The 21,623-nt window shown below is 43.4% G+C and overlaps 1 protein-coding gene across 2 annotated transcripts in view; it reads right to left on the reverse strand.

Annotated features, from left to right (window-relative positions):
- enox1 (ecto-NOX disulfide-thiol exchanger 1) overlaps positions 1-21,623 on the reverse strand; it is a 153,894-nt gene that overhangs the window by 14,091 nt on the left and 118,180 nt on the right. For both annotated transcript variants that reach the window (XM_049594345.1, XM_049594346.1), the window contains 5 exons: positions 18,422-18,634; positions 12,354-12,460; positions 8,548-8,665; positions 6,040-6,245; positions 4,890-4,997 (listed from right to left, as the gene is read on the reverse strand). In XM_049594345.1, coding sequence (XP_049450302.1) covers positions 4,890-4,997; positions 6,040-6,245; positions 8,548-8,665; positions 12,354-12,460; positions 18,422-18,634 — 752 coding nt within the window. The remainder of the gene's footprint in view (positions 1-4,889; positions 4,998-6,039; positions 6,246-8,547; positions 8,666-12,353; positions 12,461-18,421; positions 18,635-21,623) is intronic.

Raw genomic sequence — 21,623 nt, forward strand, 5'->3', positions numbered from 1 at the left:
CTTGCCGGCAAAACAGCCCAACATTCGCCGAAACTCTGGCAGTGTAAAAGGGCTTATGTGTCAGTCCTGTGACAGTCTGGTGACCTGTTCAGGGTGTACCCTGCCTCTCGCCCAAAGTCAGCTGGGATAGACTCCAGCCCCCCCACAACCCCTAACAAGATAAGGAAAATGAATGAATGAAATGAATGACGACCTCCATTGTCACAGGAAATGTACAATTTGCACAAAGTCTCTTTCAAAATAAACGCACTACACCAACAACACCACGAATTGCTGTTTTTTTTCCTTCAACAACAAACACGTAGTTATGTTTTGGAAAAAATTACAGGGTTTGGCTTTACAATCTATATAGGAAGTGTACATATGTACAAGTGTACATAGGAAGTCAGTGGTTGTTGGATCCATCCACTTGGACTTTTGCCCCCTTAACTTACATTGTTGACCCACTGCGTTTGCACCTGATGCCACTGGGTGCCATTTAATAATAACTGCTACTGGACACATATCATGCCAGTGTGAAAGGATGGCTTTGTTTGTCAGTATCTGACACCAGAATTCACTGACCAAGTGCCACTTTTTATTTTCAGACTGAGACCAGGGTGGAACCTGAGATTACAGATGACTGCAGTGTAATTATACAGAGCTTCATGTTGCGCTTCAAAACTGCAACAATAGAGGATTTAATAGTTATTATTATCAGACACTCAGGATCATAAAAAGACGCTCTGCACCCACATGCCAGTCTTCTCAAACTCTCAGATATTTGTTTCACAGATGACGTCGCTCTGAAGTCGTCTCTGTGCAGGTTTAAATACGCAGTGCTGGTTTGATGTTTCGTTCAGCCTGCAGCCTGGATCCATGTCTCTGCACCACCTTTAAATCAGATCTGTTACAGCACTAAATAAAACATGTGCTGCTCCTCCTCCCCTCTCTTTACAAGGCATTGATGGATGCATTATGTCAAACCACAGTAACGATCCGGTGTAATATCTTATGCAGCCTCTGCGTGTGTTTTGTCATGTAAAGAGGAACTGAGCTGAGCACTGCACTGTAAAGAATCAATAGACACAGTTTGGAGGAAAACTGACATCAATTTCCATAAAGAGGAAAAATGAATAATATGTGGATTCACCGGAGACAAACACTTCTCTGGAGGTGAGAGCTGAGAACACCCGCGATGGTAACAGGCTGCTTCTGCTGAAATTGTGACCTCATTTAAAATTGAAAATCAAGTTTAAACCTTGTTAACATGTCCATACGATGTTTCTTATACGCCATAATACATATCATGAGAGAAATGAGCATTCAGCACCACAGCTGAGCCTTTTCTCCATGGAACTGCAGTGACACTGTGAGAAACACTGATTTAGACAACCAAGGTTTGTTACATCACAAACCTGAGGAACCAATCCGACAACACTACAGAGAAAAGAGGTGCATCAGAGGAGAAGCTGGTGTAGTTACACTGAGCAGTACCATATGGTACAGTTCAGTTCAGTATGTGTCTGTCCTGTTTCCACTGTAAAAGTTGTGGATGGTACCAATAGAACCGTTCCTTAGCGTCCCCATGTTTGGTCCCCCCTCTGTTGGGGAACCTAGCACACAGATCTGGTCCTAAAAGGTGGAGCTGTGAACACTGCAGTCTGATTGGTCAGTAGAGGACGGTCACTCTGCTCAGGGCTGAGTTGTGTCTGGTTTTGAGGCTCATGTAACCACTGTTCATACTGTGGAGAGTTTTATTAGTAAACTGTAACTATAAAATGAAAGGATGTTTTGCTGCCTCTCACAGCAGCTGGAGTCTGAGAAAAAATAACTTCATTCACTGGGCCGACTGCCGGTGACTTTTAAGGTGGAACGTTAACTTGTAATGTTACTCAATGCATGAGTTGATGACGTGAATCCATCAGCACACCTTAAATTTCACTGTGACAACTTTGACCATCACTTTAGTTTTTATTGTCTCTCTTGGATGACACAGACTTTTAGTAATGAGTGGATCTTAAAGAGTTTTAAAATAGATATTAGTTTGGACTGGATTATGTGAACTGCATATATTCTAATCCTCACTCGGAGGAATAAGAAGCATCGTGGAGCATCGTTCCTGTGGGCTACAGCAACACTAAACCCCTGAGCTTGCCTGAGAAGGACTAAATGCACAAAGCTGCTATTTTTAAATATCCCATGGAGAGAGACTCTCACTGCAGCCTGTTCTATTTGTTCTGAAAATGTGGACGTGCAGCCTCGTTCTGTGGACGATAAACCAGGTGCAGACTGATAAAGGAGGAAATACAGTGAGTGCTGGACGGAGCAGTGAGTGACAACAACCCCGCCCACATTTAAGAGGACTGTTTGCAGTGGAAACACTAGAGTCTAGATACCATGTCTGCAGGGTTACTGTTGGTTCCAAAGGTACTATACTGAAAGTGTTTGGTGGAAACAGGGGTTTTGTTATTAATGTGGGGGGTCAGGGGTGGTGCAAAAAAGGGGGAGGCATGTCAAATTATGTATTTAAGCACTAGGGAGGGACTTGTGTTTTTGTTTTGGTTTAGGGGAGGGGCATACAAATTTAAATGGTTGCATTTTGTATTTATTTTACTCCAGACTTTAAACATGTCTTCCAAATTTTGTGAATTTTTCAAATCTGGGAGATACATTTTGGTGAATTTTAATTAAAACATGCAATTTTTGGCAATTTTTCAAAGAAACTGTGTCCAAAATGACCATTCATCATAGTCAGAAACTGTAAAAACAGATGTTGGATCTGGATGGAACAAGATCTGAGCTTTAAATAGTGTCATTTCATCAAAATCACTTTATTCTATGTCTCATTTAAAATTTGGCTAGAAATAAACAGTTGAACTAACCAGCAGGACAACAAGAGTGAAAACTGAGGCTTTTTTCAACTCCAGGATTTTGTCTTCAATATGTAACTTTCAAACATCAAAGGATGAGTTATAAAAATCTAATGAATAATGTATGGTGGAGGGAGGATCATGGATTTCCTCCCATCACTCAGGGAGGCTCAAGGAAAAATATCTGTAGCTTTGGGGAGGGTCTAAATAAAAACAGCCACCTCCCCTCCTCTGATAAATAAGAACAGTCCCTAACCTGAACCTAAACCTAACTGTAACATGAACCATCAAAGTCTTAACCCTCAAACAGGCCAAAATGTCCTCACTTTTCAAAACTGTCCTCACTTTGTTGCCAAAATAGGTTTTCTGGTCCTCACTATGTATCATGCACAAGTACACACACACACACACACACACACACACAAACACAGATGAAATGATGGAGGGATGAAGGAGGTTGGAAGGACAGCAGGGCTGCTATGGCAACGATCCTGCCAGCATGTTTTTCTGTTTTCTCCTGCTGAGGTGTGTGTGTGTGTGTGTGTGTGTGTGTGTGTGTGTGTGTGTGTGTGTGTGTGTGTTTGAGCCACAAAAGAGAGACTGAATGAGTCTCAGGATTCAATCTGCAGCCGATGACTGCAGCGCGTTGTTATTTACTGAGACAGTACGAGACATCTCGTCAAATGTTAGTGACATAATGGGTGTGGTCTGTCTGATGTGAGTGTGTAAGCAGCTTTACACCCTAAACTGACTTCAAACAACTACAGCTGATAAAGACCGACATCTGAGTCATCTCATGTCTCCTGTTATTGCACTTCAACACGCTGCAGAGGCTACACCGGAACCAGTCTGTTAGGGTGAGGAGCTCAGACATCTGGAGGGAGCTTGGAGTAGAGTCGCTGCTCTCGTACGTCAAAAGGGGAAAATGTGCAAACTGGGAATCGTGCAGAGTTGGAGGTACAAGCTAATGTCAGTGTAAAAGCTTGATCAGGGTACCAGGTTGGACCCTTTTGCCTTCAGACCTGCCTTAACTCTTGGTGTCACAGATTCAACAAGGTGCTGGAAACATTCCTCAGAGATGTTGGTCCATATTGACATGATGACATCACACAGTTGATCCATGATGAGAATCTCCCGTTCCAGCACATCCCAAAGGTGCTCTATTGGACTGAGATCTGGTGACTGTGGAGGCCATTGGAGTACAGTGAACTCATTGTCATGTTTGAGATGATGTGAGCTTTGTGACATGGTGCGTTATCCTGCTGGAAGTAGCCATCAGAAGATGGGTACACTGTGGTCATAAAGGGATGGACACGCTCAGCAACAATACTCAGGTAGGCTGTGGTGTTTAAACCATGCTCAGCTGGTACTAAGAAAATCTCCCCCACACCATTACACCACCAGCAGCAGCCTGAAGCGTTGATACAAGGCAGGATGGATCCATGCTTCCATCTGAATGTGGTTTTTCCAATCTTCTATTGTCCAGTTTTGGTGAGAAAACCCGTGTGAATTGTAGCCTCAGTTTCCTGTTGTTAGCTGACAGGAGTGGCACCTGGTGTGGTCTTCTGCTGCTGTAGCCCATCTGCTTCAAGGTTGGACAAGGTGTTGTTGCTTCAGAGATGGTCTTCTGCACACCTTGGTTGGAACCAGTGCTTATTTGACTTCCTGTTGCCTTTCTATCATCTTGAACCAGTCTGGCCATTCTCCTCTGACCTCTGGCATCAACAAGGCATTTTGGCTCACTGGATATTTTCTCTTTTTGGGACCATCCTCTGTAAACCCTAGAGATGGTTGTGCTGAAAATCCCAGGAAATACTCAGACCAGCCCGTCTGGCACCAACAACCATGCCACGTTCAAAGTCACTTAAATCACCTTTCTTCGTCATTCTGGTGCTCGATTTAATCTTCAGCAGGTCATCTTCACCACGTCTACATGACTAGTGCATCTAATAAAGTGGCCAGTGAGTGTATTCTATTGGATGTAACTCTCTGGGTTGAACCCGAAGGAGCACTGTGATGTGACAGCCTTGTACACACCTTGTCTCTCAGGGCGAGCACCTCCCCCTCCAGGTAGCGGTGCTCCTCTCTCGCCTGCTCCAGCTCCACTTCTTTACTCTTCAGCTTCTCCTGCAGGCTCAGCAGTTGCTGGAAGACAAACACATGCATGATGTAACATCGTTATGAAAGATATGATTGTCTTAATGATGCTTTGGGTGGCTGACAGTGTGGGAGAAATACTGGAAATACTCTGTGGTTCATCACGCTCAGTCACATCAGCTCATTATATGTTTGCAAGTTTATGTTGGGTCTTTCATAATATTTAAATGCTTATCATTTTGATTAAATACATTTTTGTTCACAATGTAATTTCAAATAAAGTGAAGCTCTTATTTTGTTTGTGACGGAGGGAAGAGAAACATCAGCAGGTGACAAACGAGAGGCGACAGTCGCGTGACGTTCTCTCACACTGTTAGAAGACAAGTACGCAACACATTTACAACCAGCCACCGTGTGTGTATGTGTGTGCGTGTGCGTGTGTGTGTTTGGTGTGATGTGCCCGGTTCTATCAGTGCTGTCACTTGCGATAGAGAAAGACAGGAAGTCGAGTCACATCAGGCTAACTCGTCACAAACGAGCTCGGCGCTCTAACAAAGCTTCATGAAACCAGTGGAGCGAAGGATTCTGGGAGAGCTCTGAGTCAGCAGGGAACAACAACCACTGGGTTTTTTTCTGTTTGCTCGAGGAAAATAAAGTAAAGTCAGCTCACTTTTCTGATACACACACACACACACACACACACACACCAGGATCTGGGCAGCTCCACTGAAGCAGTCAGGGGTTAAAGTTCCTCCCTGACACTTCAGACAGGTTATTTTTGGGTCACATCTCTCACCTGTACACTGACCCTGGTGCATGTTTCTCCTCAGGCAGTCTGATGTGTGGTAAGTGTTTAACTGAGAGTGTGAAACTTTGTGATTGGACCAGAAGCTGATGCAAGCCAACACCTCAAATTCCAAGAGGCAGAAAAAAAGATTTTACTGTGAGTCATAATCCAAATCTGACCAGTACACAAGTAGAAGACTGATACTTGAAGTTTACAGTGCAGCAGCTACTGAGGAAGAGTTCGGAGAAGTGTACCTGCTGCATGTTGTACGTTGCTACTAAGGACGAGTTTGAAGGAACAAACCTGTTGCATGTTGTGCATGTTCTGCTGCAGCAGCTGGATCTGAGTTTCTGCGCTGTGTGGGTGTGTCTGCGTGTGATCGTCGTCTGGTCGGCTGGTTCTACTCTGCTCCTTCCTCAGCAGCTCCACCTCGTTCCTGTAGGCGTCCAGCTGCCATCGCAGAGAGTCGTTCTCCTCCTTCAGAGACGCCTGAGTCTGATCACACACTCCTGCAGGAGGACATGAGGATGCAGTCAGTTTCACTTGTTCACTGATAAAAACACTGAGGCTTCTCACTGCTCTCAACCAACATGAGACGGCAGAGAAGAATGAGATGTCCTTTCCTCTGAGGATGGAAACAACAATAAGGCCACAAAGTTCAGTGTGTTTGTTAATGACGTCCTCACACTTCAGTCGCTCCATGTTTACCCTAAAATAAAAACAAGCAGGCTTATAGAGGAGGAGGAAGGAGCAGTAGCTCTACTCCGAGCTCCCTCCAGCTGTCCTTGCTCCTCTCCCTATCTCTAAAGGCCCTGACACACCAAGCCAACGGTCGGCCATCGGTCAAAGTCGGGCCATTGGTGAGCATCTGTTGCCCTAGTTTTTGCGGTGTGTCCCGCACCGTCGGCATTACGGCGTTGCCGGCCTTTCGGCCGATTGAGCATGTTGAATCAGTGGCGGAGCTTGTCGGTGAGAGAGATCACTCTGATTGGCTGTCCAGGTTTTATTGAATGAAGTGAATCTGCCTGTAATGAAACCGGGGCTAACCGGTGCTTCCTCCTCAGGCTCCACTTCACTCAGCGGCCCCACAGACCCGCTGCTTCTTCCCACTTTAACCTGAATAACAAACCAGGGCTAGCTGTGAGGCTAGCGGAGTGTTAGCTGCAGCATGACCGGAGGGAAGCACAGCCAGTTAGCCTCCGCTAGTTTCCCAGCTAGCCCCGGCTTTCCATTTGGATCCAACCAGAGCACCGAGCCCTGGTTTGTTATTCAGGTTAAAGTGGGAAGAAGCAGCGGGTTTATCGGGCAGCTGAGTGAAGTGGAGCCTGCGGAGGAAACACCCGGACCGTCTGGATGTAATGGTCCGTGGAGGTGCTGCAGTGCTCGGCTGCACAGATAGGAAACCCCTCGGCTGACAGGATGTACCACTCTCTCACTCCGCTCTCTCTCATGCAGGCGCAGAACATACGTGCCACTTGGCCGTCGGATGTAGTCTGTGTAGTGTGTTCAAATGCAACTGACACAGAGCGACGTGAGGCGACATAGACGACGCAACAGTTGGCTTTCGTCGCCACTAGTTCTTTGATGTCGGTTTGGCGTGTCCGCACCTTAAGGCTGAGCCCAGCCACCCATCTGAGGAAAGTTATTTCAGCCGCTTGTATCTGTGACCTCATTCTTTCCGTCACTACCCAGAGCTTATGAACATTGGTGAGGGTTGGGACGTAGGTAGGGTTGGACCAGTAAATCGAAAGCTTCACTTTTCAGCTCAGCTCTGGTCTGGCACAGTGCCTGTATCACTGCAGATGCTTCGCAAAACCACCAATCAAGTGAGGGAGGTCAAGTGATAGCACTTGACCTCCCTCACTTGAGGCAGTAACTCTCCCAACCTGGAGGGGGCAATCCACCAGTTTCTGGCAGAGAACCATGGCCTCAGATTTGGAGGTGCTGACTCTCATCCCAACATCTTCACACTCGGCTGCAAACCGCCCCAGTGGACACTGGAGGTCACACCGTGATGAAGCCAACAGAACCACATCATCTGCAAAGAGCAGAGACGCAATTCTGAGGTCACCAAAACGGACCCCTTCCTCCCCTCAGCTGCGCCTCGAGATCCTGTCCATGACTATTACAAGCAGAAGTGGAGACAAGGGAAAACACCCACTGAGAATGTTTTTGACTTTGTGCAAAGTATGCAGACACAGCCCTCACTCTGGTTATACAAGGACAGGATGGCTCGTAATACCCCCCACAAGACTCCCCTTGGGACGTGATTGTAAGCTCTCTTAAAGTCCACAAAGCACATGTAAACTCGATAAGCAAACTCTGATGACCCCTCCAGCAGCACTGCAAGGGTAAAGAGCTGGTCCACTGTTCTGCAGCCAGGACTGAATCGGCATTGCATGGAGACATGAAATAAAGTAATAGAAGCACTTTTCACTGACAGATGTGTTGTTGTGAGGAGTATCCATCCTCTGATGCTCTTGCTAAGGTTTAATCCACCTTTTCGCTGTTAAGGGATTTTTGGGGAGTTTTTCTTAATACCTGAATTGAGGCTCTAAAGACAGAGGGTGCTGATAGACTGAGTGGATGTTAGAAAACATACTTTAACATCCAATGTTGATGACTCAGTCACCAAGACAACGTCAAGAGACAGTCATCATCGCATTAACTGGAGAAAAGAAAACAAATGTATGTTTTTTACAAAGAGATAGCTGAGAAAAAAGAGGCTTCCCAAATTTAAAACTGAGAAATTTCTTGACTTCATTAAAAGTGTGACGTGTAAAGGTGATTATGAACTCTGGTGTGCCGTACCGTTCTCCTCCGTGCGCATCCTCTTACAGGGATTTTCATCCGAGTCGTCGTCTGACATCTCCATCTCCTCCTCCCGTCTGATGCCCATGATCTCTTCACTGTGGGCGTTTCTCAGCTCCTGAAACATCACAAGCAGCAGACACACACAGTGCAAGCCGTCCTCAGCACCACGACACACACATCAAGGCACCAGAACATGTCTTTAGACTCACTTCATGTCTTTATGTCAAGTTAAGCACTTTGAGCTGCCTTGCTGTCAAAAGGTGCTAAACACATAGACTTTTCTGTCCTTGATCTTCTCAAAGTGTTTGACAACTAAATAGTTCAAAGACTACCAGTGGTGCATATATGCTTTAGTTCATAGATACAAGTTGAGGCATCAGGGTTGAAAATATACATAATGATCATTTCTGACTATGTGTTAACTCATCACAGGGCTGTACATTGGTTGCAGCAGCTGTGGTCTGACTTTATGTTTTCAATGTTAAGTTGCAGAAAAGAAACATTTCTTGCCACATGTACACACACTTCTGGCAGCTGCAGGGCCGAGGGTTCAAATCCCAACTTGGGCAGTGTAAGACCTTTAGGCTTCAAGATTCTTCAAGCAATTCATTTAACAGTTCAGCACTTCCAGCAATGTTTTGAACTAGAGCATGGAGGCTTATGCACATCATCAATAACTAGAAAAATGTCCGTAGATGAAGAGAAGAGAATTCTTACATATAAGATTATATAAGAATACTTTATTCAAATACACAATGTTTTGGTCCTCAGACCTTCATCAGACTTTACCTGATGAAGGTCTGAGGACCCAAATGTTGTAAGTAAAAGGACAGTGTGCAGAAATTCTCTTCTCGTCAGTGATGCTTTGAAAAGCATCTCAGCTGTCAGCATCCACAATGCATTCTCTGGTTATTTGTCAGCTGAATACGCAGCCTGTTTCCGCCTCACATAGACTTACCACAGATACTAGCCATTAACGGACTGTAGCGTGCTAGAGATGGTTGTGTCTCATCACTGTCTCTGTCTCTTACCTCTTATTGGACCAAACTGTTTTATATGTGGTGACACTGAGCTGATTTTGATCAAACTTCACTGAGTGTTAATCATCGTTAATCAAACCGGATTGATTTTAAATGCAGAAATAAAAACAAACACACACTGTTATGTATTTCCTTTTGATGTATGCATTCTCTGTGAGCTATCATTCAATAAAATATTAATCAACCTTCTGTCTGCTGGAATTACTGGCTACTGTTTGTAAATTGTATCACCAGTAAAAAAAAAAAAAAAGGAAAAAAAAGATGGACAACCAAAGAATCATTCTCGTTTGCTTGTTGCATTTATTTGATGCTGTGTTTGTGATTTTGTTTGTTGTTGAAAGTTGTTACTTTTTCTTTGTAGATGCAAGCTCTGACCTGTGATTGGATATGATGTGTCTTCTGTTAAAGATAAAAAGCTCAGCTGCATTTCTTCATGGAAACAAAGGAACAAATTTGTATTGACTGTTATCAGCTCTGTGCTGCCCTCTGCTGGACAACATATTCACCTTTTTTTTTCCTTAATTTTTACCCCACTTACGTTTCCAAGTGGTATTATTGTGGCAGCGCTGTCGCAAAGACAACCGGATCTCTTTATGTTTTCCTCAGAGCCGTGACTACTGACATCACCATTTTGTTTTCTGCAGTCACTTCAGTTGCTCCACCATCCGGGATTTCCACTCCTACGGATAGTAACTGCAAAATGATGCTCTTGGTAACTGGGGGTGGCTACTGATAGCTGCCAAGGAAAGCTAAAGCGCCCTACTTGCACACTTCCTTTTTGCCATAAATGGAGCCTTTATTTTCGCGGGTAGTCAAAGCACGTGGCAGACAGAAGTGCAGAGTAAAGGTGAGGCATCTTACCCTGGAAATACAGAGTTCTCGCTAGAGCACAATTTGAATTTGCTCAGCGAGTCACTCTGGCAATCAGTGATGATGCTCATTACCTATGCCCATGAAACCGAGCTGCACCAATCACACCGGTGTATCTGATATAGGCGGGCCAGAGGCGAGCTAAACAGATGACGACAGCACTGCGACGATGAAGTCCGGAATCAGTCAGTAAACACTGCAAGATGGCTACGGATGAACACCAGTTGTTTGAAGCGGCTTTGGCCGCTACAATGAACGAGTTAAACTTGGCTTTTTCTCTAAAAGAGGAACAGAAGACGGCGCTCGAGTCTTTCCTTTGCAAGAAGGACGTTTTTGCTGTTTTGCCGACTGGATACAGCAAGAGTCTGATCTACCAGTTAGCTCCACTGGTAGCTAAGCTCTGGATACGTCACCCCGTGTATTGCTCTGATTGGTCGTAGTGTTATCCAATTGCGTGCAGTGATATTTACAATTGCATGCTTGGTGCCGCCCCTCGAGTTGGGCCATTTGCATTACTCATAGCCAGACCCTAAATCTTTCTAGATTTCCAGGCTAGAGGCATCTAGGGAACCAATCTAAACTCATCAACATCGTTATTCTTTAGCCATTACAATGTGAAACCAACATTTACTTCATAATGAAACTTGTCTATTTCCAACCTGGTCTCACTCAGAAGTTGTTGAAAACTGGTGCCAGGTCAGACACTGACAAAAAAGCCGTCCTTTCACAGCGGCGTGATACATAGCTGGTCGCTGTTATTGTTTATTGGTGCCCAGCGGCATCAGGCGGAAACACAACGGGGCAACAATGAGAGTTAAGGTGGAGGAAGTCCAAGTATGACAGGCTGGAGGGGTGGTGCATGGGTCCAACAACCACTGACTTTCACCCGGGAGGCTGGTGTTTACTTCCTGTGTGATTGTAAAGCCAAACCCGTGATCTTTTTTCCTAAACCCAACCACATACTTTTGTTGCCTAAAACTAACCTTGTGCGTTTGTTGCTGAAGGTAAAAAAAAAAAAAAAAAAAAAGTCAATTTGCGAAGTTGTACTAACGATGTGCATTTATTTTGAAAGAGACTGAATACAAATCGTACATTTCCTCTGAAAACCGAAGTGTATTTTAAAAAACAGACAATTCATGTAACACACTGAAGATGACACGGTGTCCCAGAACATCAAGAACCAATGCACCCAGGGTACCATGCATGTCGTATCTGAATGTGGAAAGTCCATAACCAAATGTTGATATGTGACGAGGTCGGCGTGAGAATGTGTTGTTGTTTCACTGTGATGTGGAAACTTCAGTTTACAATGAAAAACTGTTCATTCAGTTGTTGAAGACCTGAGGCTGTTGCATACAAAAGGTGATAATACAACAGCGTGTAGTGTGTTTTATTTCTTTGTTGGTTTTGTTTTTATTTCTGCACTTTACTGTTCCAGTTTCAGCCCCCACAGATGGACAACAGGCTGCTGTTGCTGCAGGCTGCAAACAGACAGATCCTCCCTCCTCCTATACACAACATCCTCATGTTCATACTTGTTATCTGGATTTGACTCTGGATGAATAATTGATCAGAGACTTAACCCTGGAAATCACTGTTGCCATAGCAGCACCTCACACTTTGGAGGAGGCATCAGATCTTTGCTTTGGATCTGAGCTGCAGAGAGGAAGAGACGATCAGAGGGCGCTGCCAGACAGTCCGTCAATCAGTCAGTCCGTCTGTCAGTCAGTCAGTGAGTGCGAAGCATCCAGGAAAACAACAACAGGGGCAGTGAATCCAACAGATGGTACAGGCCTGTCTCTGTCAGCTGTCTCCTGTGGGGCTCAGAGAGGACAGCAGAGAAGAAAGCAGTGGGCCAGGGAGGGAGGAGACGACACACAAAGGTATACCAACCTCACACTGCTTGCGCCAAATGTCTATGTTCTTGCGCTGTGCTTTTGAGAAATGGTCCCATGCCTTTTGCCTGGTGGCGGCGGTGAAAACGGCGGTGATCTGCTCGACTTTGGGGTGAACAGGGAGGAGGAGGAGGAGGAGGAGGAGGAGGAGGGAGGGAGGGTCAAGACAAAACAAGCCGTTTATGTAGCGTTGTTGCACTGACTGAGGCTCATACAGCAGGCAGAGGAGAGACCGTGGACACACTCTGACCACAGACAGCTTTCTGTCATATTAAAGGAACAGTCCACTCCTACATGAAAACAGTGTCATCATTTGCTCAGGAACAATCTTCATGAAGGTTGATGCCAAGAAAGTCCTGATCACTTTATGTTGGCCCCAAATCCAAGTCTGATCTGATACTTATATTTATTCAGAGGTTTTGTATTGAACATGTACATGTCTAAATCATTTTTATTGCCCGCAGGTGAACAAGTTGTAACGTAACTCAAAAACTTTCCCAGACTTTCTCAGTTGCCTATAAAAGCCTGTGGACTGACTTCTATGTAAAGGACTCGTAACAAATTTTCAGGGACAGTCCAAAAGGATGTGAAGTTATGAAGTGATCCCGAGTGCGTTGAATCTTGAACTCTGCAACAGTAGCTACTGTCCACACATGCTGTTTCCATTAATTTTGCAGCGGCGGTGCGACAGAGACAGACCTTCACTTAGCGCCCTGCAACAACTCAACTTCAGCCAGAGCAAGACTGAACGCCCAGACTGCCCTCTCGATCTCCCAGAGTTCCCACTGGACCAGCAAACTTTCTGTTGCTGCAGTTACATGGATTACATCCCACTGTGCTACAAGGGTGCTACAGTGGCTAAAGTCTGAGCTGCTGTCTGCTCTCCTCCCAGGGAAGTAGTGTCCTTGTGGTGAGTGAGGTGGAGGGTCGGTGGTCGGTGGTAGATCATGAACTCTCAGTAAATCGTAAATTTAGTAAATTTAAATTCTGTCCCCCATATCATAACTCCACTCTATAGGCTATATTTCTGTGTATTTCTGCATCATTATGTTGTTGAATATTATTTCTGGTCTACATGATTCAAGTTGAGTTTTAACTAGTCTCGCTCACCAGACCTTTCTCAAGAAAAGAAAGGTCTGGCTGCGCCGACTCTCACTTTAAGATGGGAGAAAAAAAACGCCCCGGCTTTTTTTATTTTTTTCAACCAATCACAATCGTTCTGGGCGGTGCCACAGCAACGGTGCGCTTGCAAAAATATTGCCGGGGGGAAACAGGTTTTGGTGTAACACGCCCACAAAAATATCACCTACAGGACACGAACCATGGCAGAAAAATGGCTACATCCCTGTAAGATCAAACACCGCAAAAGTTAGTAAAGGACGTGTTGAAAACTGCTACACAACAGGAGGTGGTAGGGCGGGACTTCAGCAGGTGGCTTGTTACGCCCAATGAGAGGCTGATCTATGCAGCAAACTTCCGCCCACTCAGACTAGGTTTTAACAGGCTACAAGTTTTGGGTTTTCAATCGGCTATTGAAAAAAAACCCTACAACATCATGTCCATATTGCCATTGATTGTTGGCCATTAAATCAGTAAAGTCTGCTGAAGTCTGCAGCCCATGATGAACAGGTATTTGTATTATATTCAGTCAGGTGTAGAGAATACATGACTTTATTGTTGAGTTACTGTGTGTAAAATAACCGTCCTAACTTCATCAATAAAGGGACTTTTTATTCACCGATGAATTTATTTACTCTGACTCATTGGTTAGATGTTTGAAGTGATCGATTTTTGCACAACTCATGGAGCTTTGGCTGCTGAAGCAACTGAGACAAAAAAAATGAAAAGCAAAAGCAGCCATCTTCAGACTTCAACTACAGGAGGTGCTACTGTACTGAATATACATCCGATGGTCCTCCGAAGTCCTGCAGAGTCGCTGAGCAGATGATGAGAGAATGTAGAGTAACATCCCAAATGTAATATAATCACTTTTATCTGACAGATAAAGTACAGAAGTGTAGAGCTGCCACAACAGAGAAAAGTTAAGGGGGCTGGAGCCTATCCCAGCTGACACTGGGCGAGACAGGTCAGCAGACTATCACATGGCTGACACATAGCAACAGACAACCATTTACATGTTTTTTCTTTTGGTGTGACGGCTCTACGCTTCCATAGCACAGTAAATATTATTATAGAAAATCACTGACTTTGATTTTTTAATGTGATTCAGCCACAAATTCAATGGGTTAAATAGGGAAATGGATTAAAAGCATTATCATATCTGAAGATAAACACTGTAGATGACAAACGGCATCTGTCCTCACTTATTAAACCAAATGAAGTAAAAGAAAACAGACCAGCTGTGTTGACGTCACATCAGGTCATGTGACAGATGTGATCATGTGACGAGCAGGTCTCTCTCCTGCCTGCTGCTCTGTACTTACATCACCTGCAGCTTCACTTCCTTCACGACTGACAAAGGCAACATTTATCCAGACTGGACGCTGAGCTGTGTCACGTCACATGTTTAAGATATGTTATGATGTCTTTAATCTGTGTGCTGTAATCACTGTAAGAACAAATCGGTTAACAGAAGCCAAGCGTCCTGAGGTTAAATGTTGCCTTTCAGAGTTTTTCTCTCACATTTTCTGAGCTGTAACATTTCCAGCAGTGACATCACATTTACTTCCCAAACCTGAAGGAACATAAAATCCACTCATTTCAATCAACATCTGTCGCCTCACTGAGCTCAGGACTTTCTCTGATCGACACACAGAAATACACACGACCCAAACTGGACACACAGCACAGAGATACTCACCGATCTGAACTCCAACGCTCCACTGTGGCTGCAGCAGACTTATCAGACCTGTTTACCTTTATATTTTATTCTGTATGAAGCAGCTTAAATCTGCATTAAGTGATATTTCATTAACAGCTTTCAGACTCTTGGAGCTCCTCGTTTGGGCTCCAGCTGTCTCCTTCAGCTCTCAGCTCTTTACAAACACATTGATGGTATAGGAACTCATTTCAATGGCTTCATATACTGCTGGGTATTTTAATCTATAATACCTCATCATTTATTAGTTGGTTTTATATTGCATTACAGATATATTATGTAACATTTCTGCATTTAAATGTCTAAAAACAACTAGACCAATCTTGTATGTTTGTTTGAGTCAAGTAGACCTATTTACATTGTCCAAATGTTTCCAACAAGGTTCAGAGAAATTCTATGAAAGGTGACGGTGCGTTTCATTTAGTCGCCTGTCAGTGGTGTCATATAAACTTTACTCCCTGTAGTGGCTCTGACTTCCAGCGAAACACAAGAAACAAACAACACAGCAGATCCCCCTGACTTTACTATTCACATACAGGCAAGTTGCTTTCAAATTTATTAATGAATGCAGTTAACTTTTTAAATAAAAAGGTTGTGGACCATTTACTATTCAACAGTATGCAGTAATTTCATATTATTCCCTGTGAAATATTACAGGGTGCAATCACTGGACAGTACGCCTCCAAATATATCCCATTTAAGATTAGCGTGTGCAACTGCAGATAGACACAATCCGACTGGATTAAAAGATCAGGTATGGAAACATCTTGGCTGTAAGGTTGAAGGGAAGAGGGACCTGGACAAGAGCCACACTGTATGCAAGTAAATTCATTAGTTTAATTATGGGTCACTACAAATACAGTATGCTATATGTTTTAAAAGTATCAAGTACTCACACACAATCGTTATCGTCCATATTGTCGGACTTCTCTTAATCAATTAAAAAACAGAGGACCATCTCTTTGGAACAACCTTCTTCCATCTCTACGATCATCATCTACATTATCGTTATTCAAAAAACATCTGAAAAGGAATTTGCAGAGACTCTTCACACAATTTGTGTTTTTTTGTTGTTGTTGTAAATTGTACATCTTTAACAATTTTTTAGCCCGGAAATCTTGTTCAATTATACAATCTTTGGTATTTTTTAAATCTTTTTTCATTTTATAAATGGTTGTTGTTATATAATAGAGGAGATATCTTCATAAGACATTTTTGTCTTCTAACCTCTCCTGCACAATGATTTAACTTTTAATTTCTTTTTCTGGTATTTTCTATACATATATGTGCAACTACCTAAACTAAAAACGGTGAGAAAAGCAAAGCATGTCGAACAATCAAACATTCTAACTCCACGTGATGCATCGATAATCCCTTCATCACCAAACTGTTGCTCTGAATCGTAATCAAATCGTGAGGTGCCTGGAGATTCCCACCCCCTAAATCCCATTAAAGACATAACTCTCACGATCCAGCGCTACTTAACGACGTCATCAAAGTCCGTCTTTTGATATGGTTTTGACTGAGAAGCAGAAATTATATACTGCGTATGAATCTGCCAGGTAACTAAGGTTATCAAATGTAGTGTAGTATAATTATAAAAATAGTAGATAATGGAAATAGTCAATAAACTATAAGTACCTTGAAAATGAATTTAAGTAGAGTACTTGAGTAAATGTACTTAGTTACATTCCACCACTGTATATTTGTCAGGAGCAGGTGGAGACCAAAGCAGAGGAGCTGGACGTGACGTCAGAAATCACCTGATGCAGCTTTAAATCTTCAGAGAAGTGACAGTGAATGAAACACATTCCTGCATTCAGACCCCAGCTGAGGTCATCAGTCACCGAGCGAGCAACTGACCCAATCACCAGCTCACAGTGAGCTGAAGATAATGGAGCTGATGGTGAGACGGATGGGGGAGTGTTGTCATGGAGACTGGGCTGAGTAGATCCTCGCACAGTAAATGAGTTGCATGGAAGGAAGGCTTTAAAATGGATGTGGTGGAAAAGGCTTCATGGTCTGTACCTCTGTAATCTGAGACTGCACCACACCCTGCAGCACCGTGACACGCTGTGACACTGTCGGGACCGTACTGGCTGCTGATTTCACAGAAATGCGGTTGGAAGATTTTTAGATACTCTCACATAATATCGACAATATAAAACTGATCCTGGTTAACCCCTGACTGTAGCAGCAGCTGTCACTCATTACTCCAATTATTTAACAAGTGGTGCAGTATCAGAGGTGAGCTGTGTATCTTCACTAATTCTGTAATATGTCAACTGTGCACTTCAATTAGACACAGCAATAAATTATTCTATTAGCATATACAGTATATTTTATTGACCTATGACCTTTTAATATTATCAGCTTCATTACACTTTAGACTGCTGTCATATTAATACTTTACTCCCTGAACAAACATATTTTTCTCCACTTGTTCAGAGTATTTATTTGCACCTGTGTAAGTATAGTTACGCCACAGATATTTGTCTATTTACACCCACCCCTACCATGTGTTATTATAGATCCCACTATGTGCTGTGATTGGCTAGTACTCGTGACGCCGATGCATCAAGGTTGGAGACGGTTAAGATTAGGGCATAGAGGCCACAGTGTGAGGGCTAGTGCTGGCTAATCTGGGATTTTCTCTGAGATTAAAGTGGTAACTTTACGAGAAAAAACGTGTATGACCAGAAAGTCAGGTGATGTCATATAAAGAGCTGAACAGTTTATCTCGGTAATAAGATGTGGTGGATGAGTGGGACTAAGTTGATTTATTTTTTCAGTTTTTAGGATATAATTATTAAAAAGCTGCTGAATTCACATTGTGTACATAAACTTTAGCAGAATCGCTGAATAGACCTGTTTATGTTAATATTAATGTCATATTTTGATGTTGCTAGGACCTCCAGGAATATACACCTAGGTGTGAATAGCCATATTGGCTGTCTACACCTGGGTGTGAGTAGCCAATAATGTTATTTACACCTAGGCGTTAATAGCATCATTGGCCATGGACAACTGGGTACTATGTATTTATTTTATCAGTTCAGTTTATCCCATCATATTCTCACACTCCTCAGAATGATGAAGCTTTATGAAACATGATGCTCTCTGTAGTGAAGTGATGAACTCACCTGAACACCTGCTCAGCCTCAGGTATGACGGTGACGGTCGTCCTGATCGACTGTATGTGTTAATAATAAATAAAGAGTCCTTACACTGGGTTAAGATGGCCAGCAGGGCGTTCTTGAAGATCTCCTTGGCGCGCTCCATCTCCTCCTCGTGCTGAGCTTTCTCACTCATCAGCCGCCGGACGTGGCTGTTGGCCGACTGGATCATGGAGTAGAAGTTATTGGCGGTCCGTCGGTTGACCTCGCCACGGTCGATCCAGGTGAACAGCACCGCCGTGGCCTCGCTGAACTTATTGTCATCTGAGGGGGAAAGGTACAGACGAGTGAGATACTCAGGACAGGAACTAAATCTGATATATGAGGTACATCTGGACGGTGTTTTTACAGAACGTACTTTTATTACATGAAGCTAAGAATACTTCTGTACTGAAATTAGGTTTAAAAGAGGGACTTTTACTTGTAACAGAGTATTTTTATATTGTAGTGGTACTTTAACTTCAGTGAGCTTGTTCCTGTGTCATGCACCATCAGATTAAATGGCGACTGCAGAGCAGGGTGTGAAGTAATTTCATGGGACCTTTAACGTTCAGTCGGGCTAAACAAACAACAGAGCAGCTAGTGAGGACTGAAATCCTCCTCTGGGGGCGTTCACTGTTCACGGCTCTGTGAGTCACGCCACAGCCACTGAACACAAAGAGCATTTTGAATTTTTTAACTTTTCAACCAAAACCTCGAGCTGCAGTCGGTGTCAGTCATAAAGAGTGCAGAGTCTCTGTGGGGCCTCCGTCACTGCGTTCTCCCCCATTTGAATAATAATAATTCAACGGAGCCACGGAGCCGAGGACGACGGCAGAACAGAGTGAATTAGAGAGCATTTAATGAGCTCAATACCCGCTGCAACACAACCTGTAAGGAGACACTTTCCCCCTGCTCAGATAAAGCCCCATTCACACACAGCAGCAGATTACAGTCACATTACAGTGAGCACAATGAAGCACAGCTCGACTGGGACGACTGCAGGAAGAATGGAAATTTATTTCCCCTGCTGAGTGAAGTGAAGAATGAATTCATAAAGAGGTTATTCAGAGAGAAAACATGCTTGTTTATGTTGGGTATTAGAGGATGGATGAGGAGCGGCACACAGGCGCAGGTTCTGAGGTAAATTAGAGATTCAGCAGCAAATACTGACACAGCAAAGCAACATGCTGCTGCTTTCTAATAGAGAATTAGAATTACTGCCTCAGGGTTACATGCCTCTGTGAACCATTCAACATTCAGACAGTTTACGTCTGTGAAAACATGAACGTTTCACACACATCTTCAACCCGGCAGCAGAAGATCTACACAATCAACACAGTTTCAAGATTAGAGTCACTGATTCAGTATCTGACCAAATGTCTGCCCTTCTGTTCCTGAGATTTGACACGAACTAATGGACAGACAAGTGTTTTATGCTGAACATAATGATGTCACAGTGAAGGTGACCTTTGACCTTTGGATATAAACATCATAATTTTATCTTGTTAGATATTTGTGTAAAGTTTTGTCATATTAAGTGTATGAGTTCTTGAGTTATGGCCAAAAACATGTTTTGTGCCATCACACTGACCTTGACCACTAAAATCTAATCAGTTCATCGCTGAGTCCAAGTGGACGTTTGTGCCAAATTTGAAGGAAATTCTCAGAAGGCCTTCTTGAGATATTGCATCAACAAGAATGAGATAGATGCAAGGTAACAACAAATTTGACTTTTGACCTTCAACCACCGAATTCCAAGTAGTTCATTCTAAAGTCCAAATGGATGTTTGAGCCAAATTTGGAGAGATTCCTTAAATGTGTTCTTAAGATATTGCATTCACAAATATGAGACAGATGCAAGGTCACAGTGACCTTTGACCACCAAAGTCTGATCAGTTCATCATTGAGTCCAAGTAGACGCTTGTGCCAAATTTGAAGAATATTCTCTGAAGGTCTGCTTGAGATAATGGGTTAACAATAATGAGACGGATGCAAGGTCCCAGTGACCTTGACCTTTGACCACCAAATTCCAAGTAGTTCATCCTTGAGTCCAAGAGGATGTTTGTACCAGATTTGAAGAGATTCCCTTAAGGTGTTCTTGAGATATTGTGTTCACAAGAATGAGATGGACGCAAGGTCACAGTGACCTTTGACCACCAAAGTCTGATCAGTTCATTGTTGAGTCCAAGTGGACGTTTGTGTCATGTTTAAAGGAAATTCCCTGAAGGTCTGCTTGAGATATTACATTCATAAGAATCAGACAGACTCAAGGTTACAATGACCTTTGATCGCCAAATTCCAAGTAGTTCATTATTGTGTCCAATCAGAGTCTAATCAGTTCATCGTTGAGTCCAAGTGGACATTTGAGCCGAATTCTAAGGAAGTTCCCTGATGGCCTGCTTATCATCATATTATATCATATTATCATCAATACTGGGTCCACAAGAATGTGATGGATTTGAGGTCACAGTGACCTTAACCTTTGACTCTCAACCACCAATTTCTAAGCAGTTCCTTTTTAAGTACAAGTGGACATTTGTGCCAAAACTGAAGAGATTTCCTCAAGGTGTTCTTGAGAGATTGTGTTCAAAAGAATGGATGGGACGGCCATTATGTATTCTTTTTTTTATATTATAACTATGACTGTTAAAAGTACAGGACACATATCAGCTCGGTAAACCACTCGTCTCGTCTTTCTCTTTGAGAGTAAAAATCAGAAACAAGAAGGGGGAAATGGAGAATTTGTTTTCATACAGCCAACAAAATTAATCCGATAGTTTTGACTTTTGTTGAGTCAATCATTAATCTTTATAAACTAATGTTTAAATGTGTTGTAAACATGTCAGTCAGTGATGTAATCCAGCCAAAGATAACAGGAGCGGTGGACGGTGAGTTTCTCTGAAGCAGTCTTATGTTGTCACAGTAACAGTAAGGAGCAGTGTGCTGAGTGTGGAGGAGGACAAACAGCTTTCTACTGTACAACTGGAGCGTATCACTCATGGAGATACAAATCAGCCACAGCAGGAAACATGGAGAAGGAGGAGGAGGAGTGACCTTCACACTCCTCCACAACATCATCCCTCATCTCTCGCTCCACACCTCCACCAGTTAACTCCCACATTTCCTTTCACTCCTCCAGTTTGTCCTCGTGCAGAGAAGCAAACTGACTGGTTCAAAGCAGGACAGAGAGGACAGGGAGAGGTCTCTATTAAAACACAATCATTCATGCACACAGGGGTCAGGAAAGTTTTCCACTAGACTGTTTAAGATG

Source organism: Epinephelus fuscoguttatus, linkage group LG13, assembly GCF_011397635.1.
Source record: "Epinephelus fuscoguttatus linkage group LG13, E.fuscoguttatus.final_Chr_v1".
Lineage (NCBI taxonomy): Eukaryota > Metazoa > Chordata > Actinopteri > Perciformes > Serranidae > Epinephelus > Epinephelus fuscoguttatus.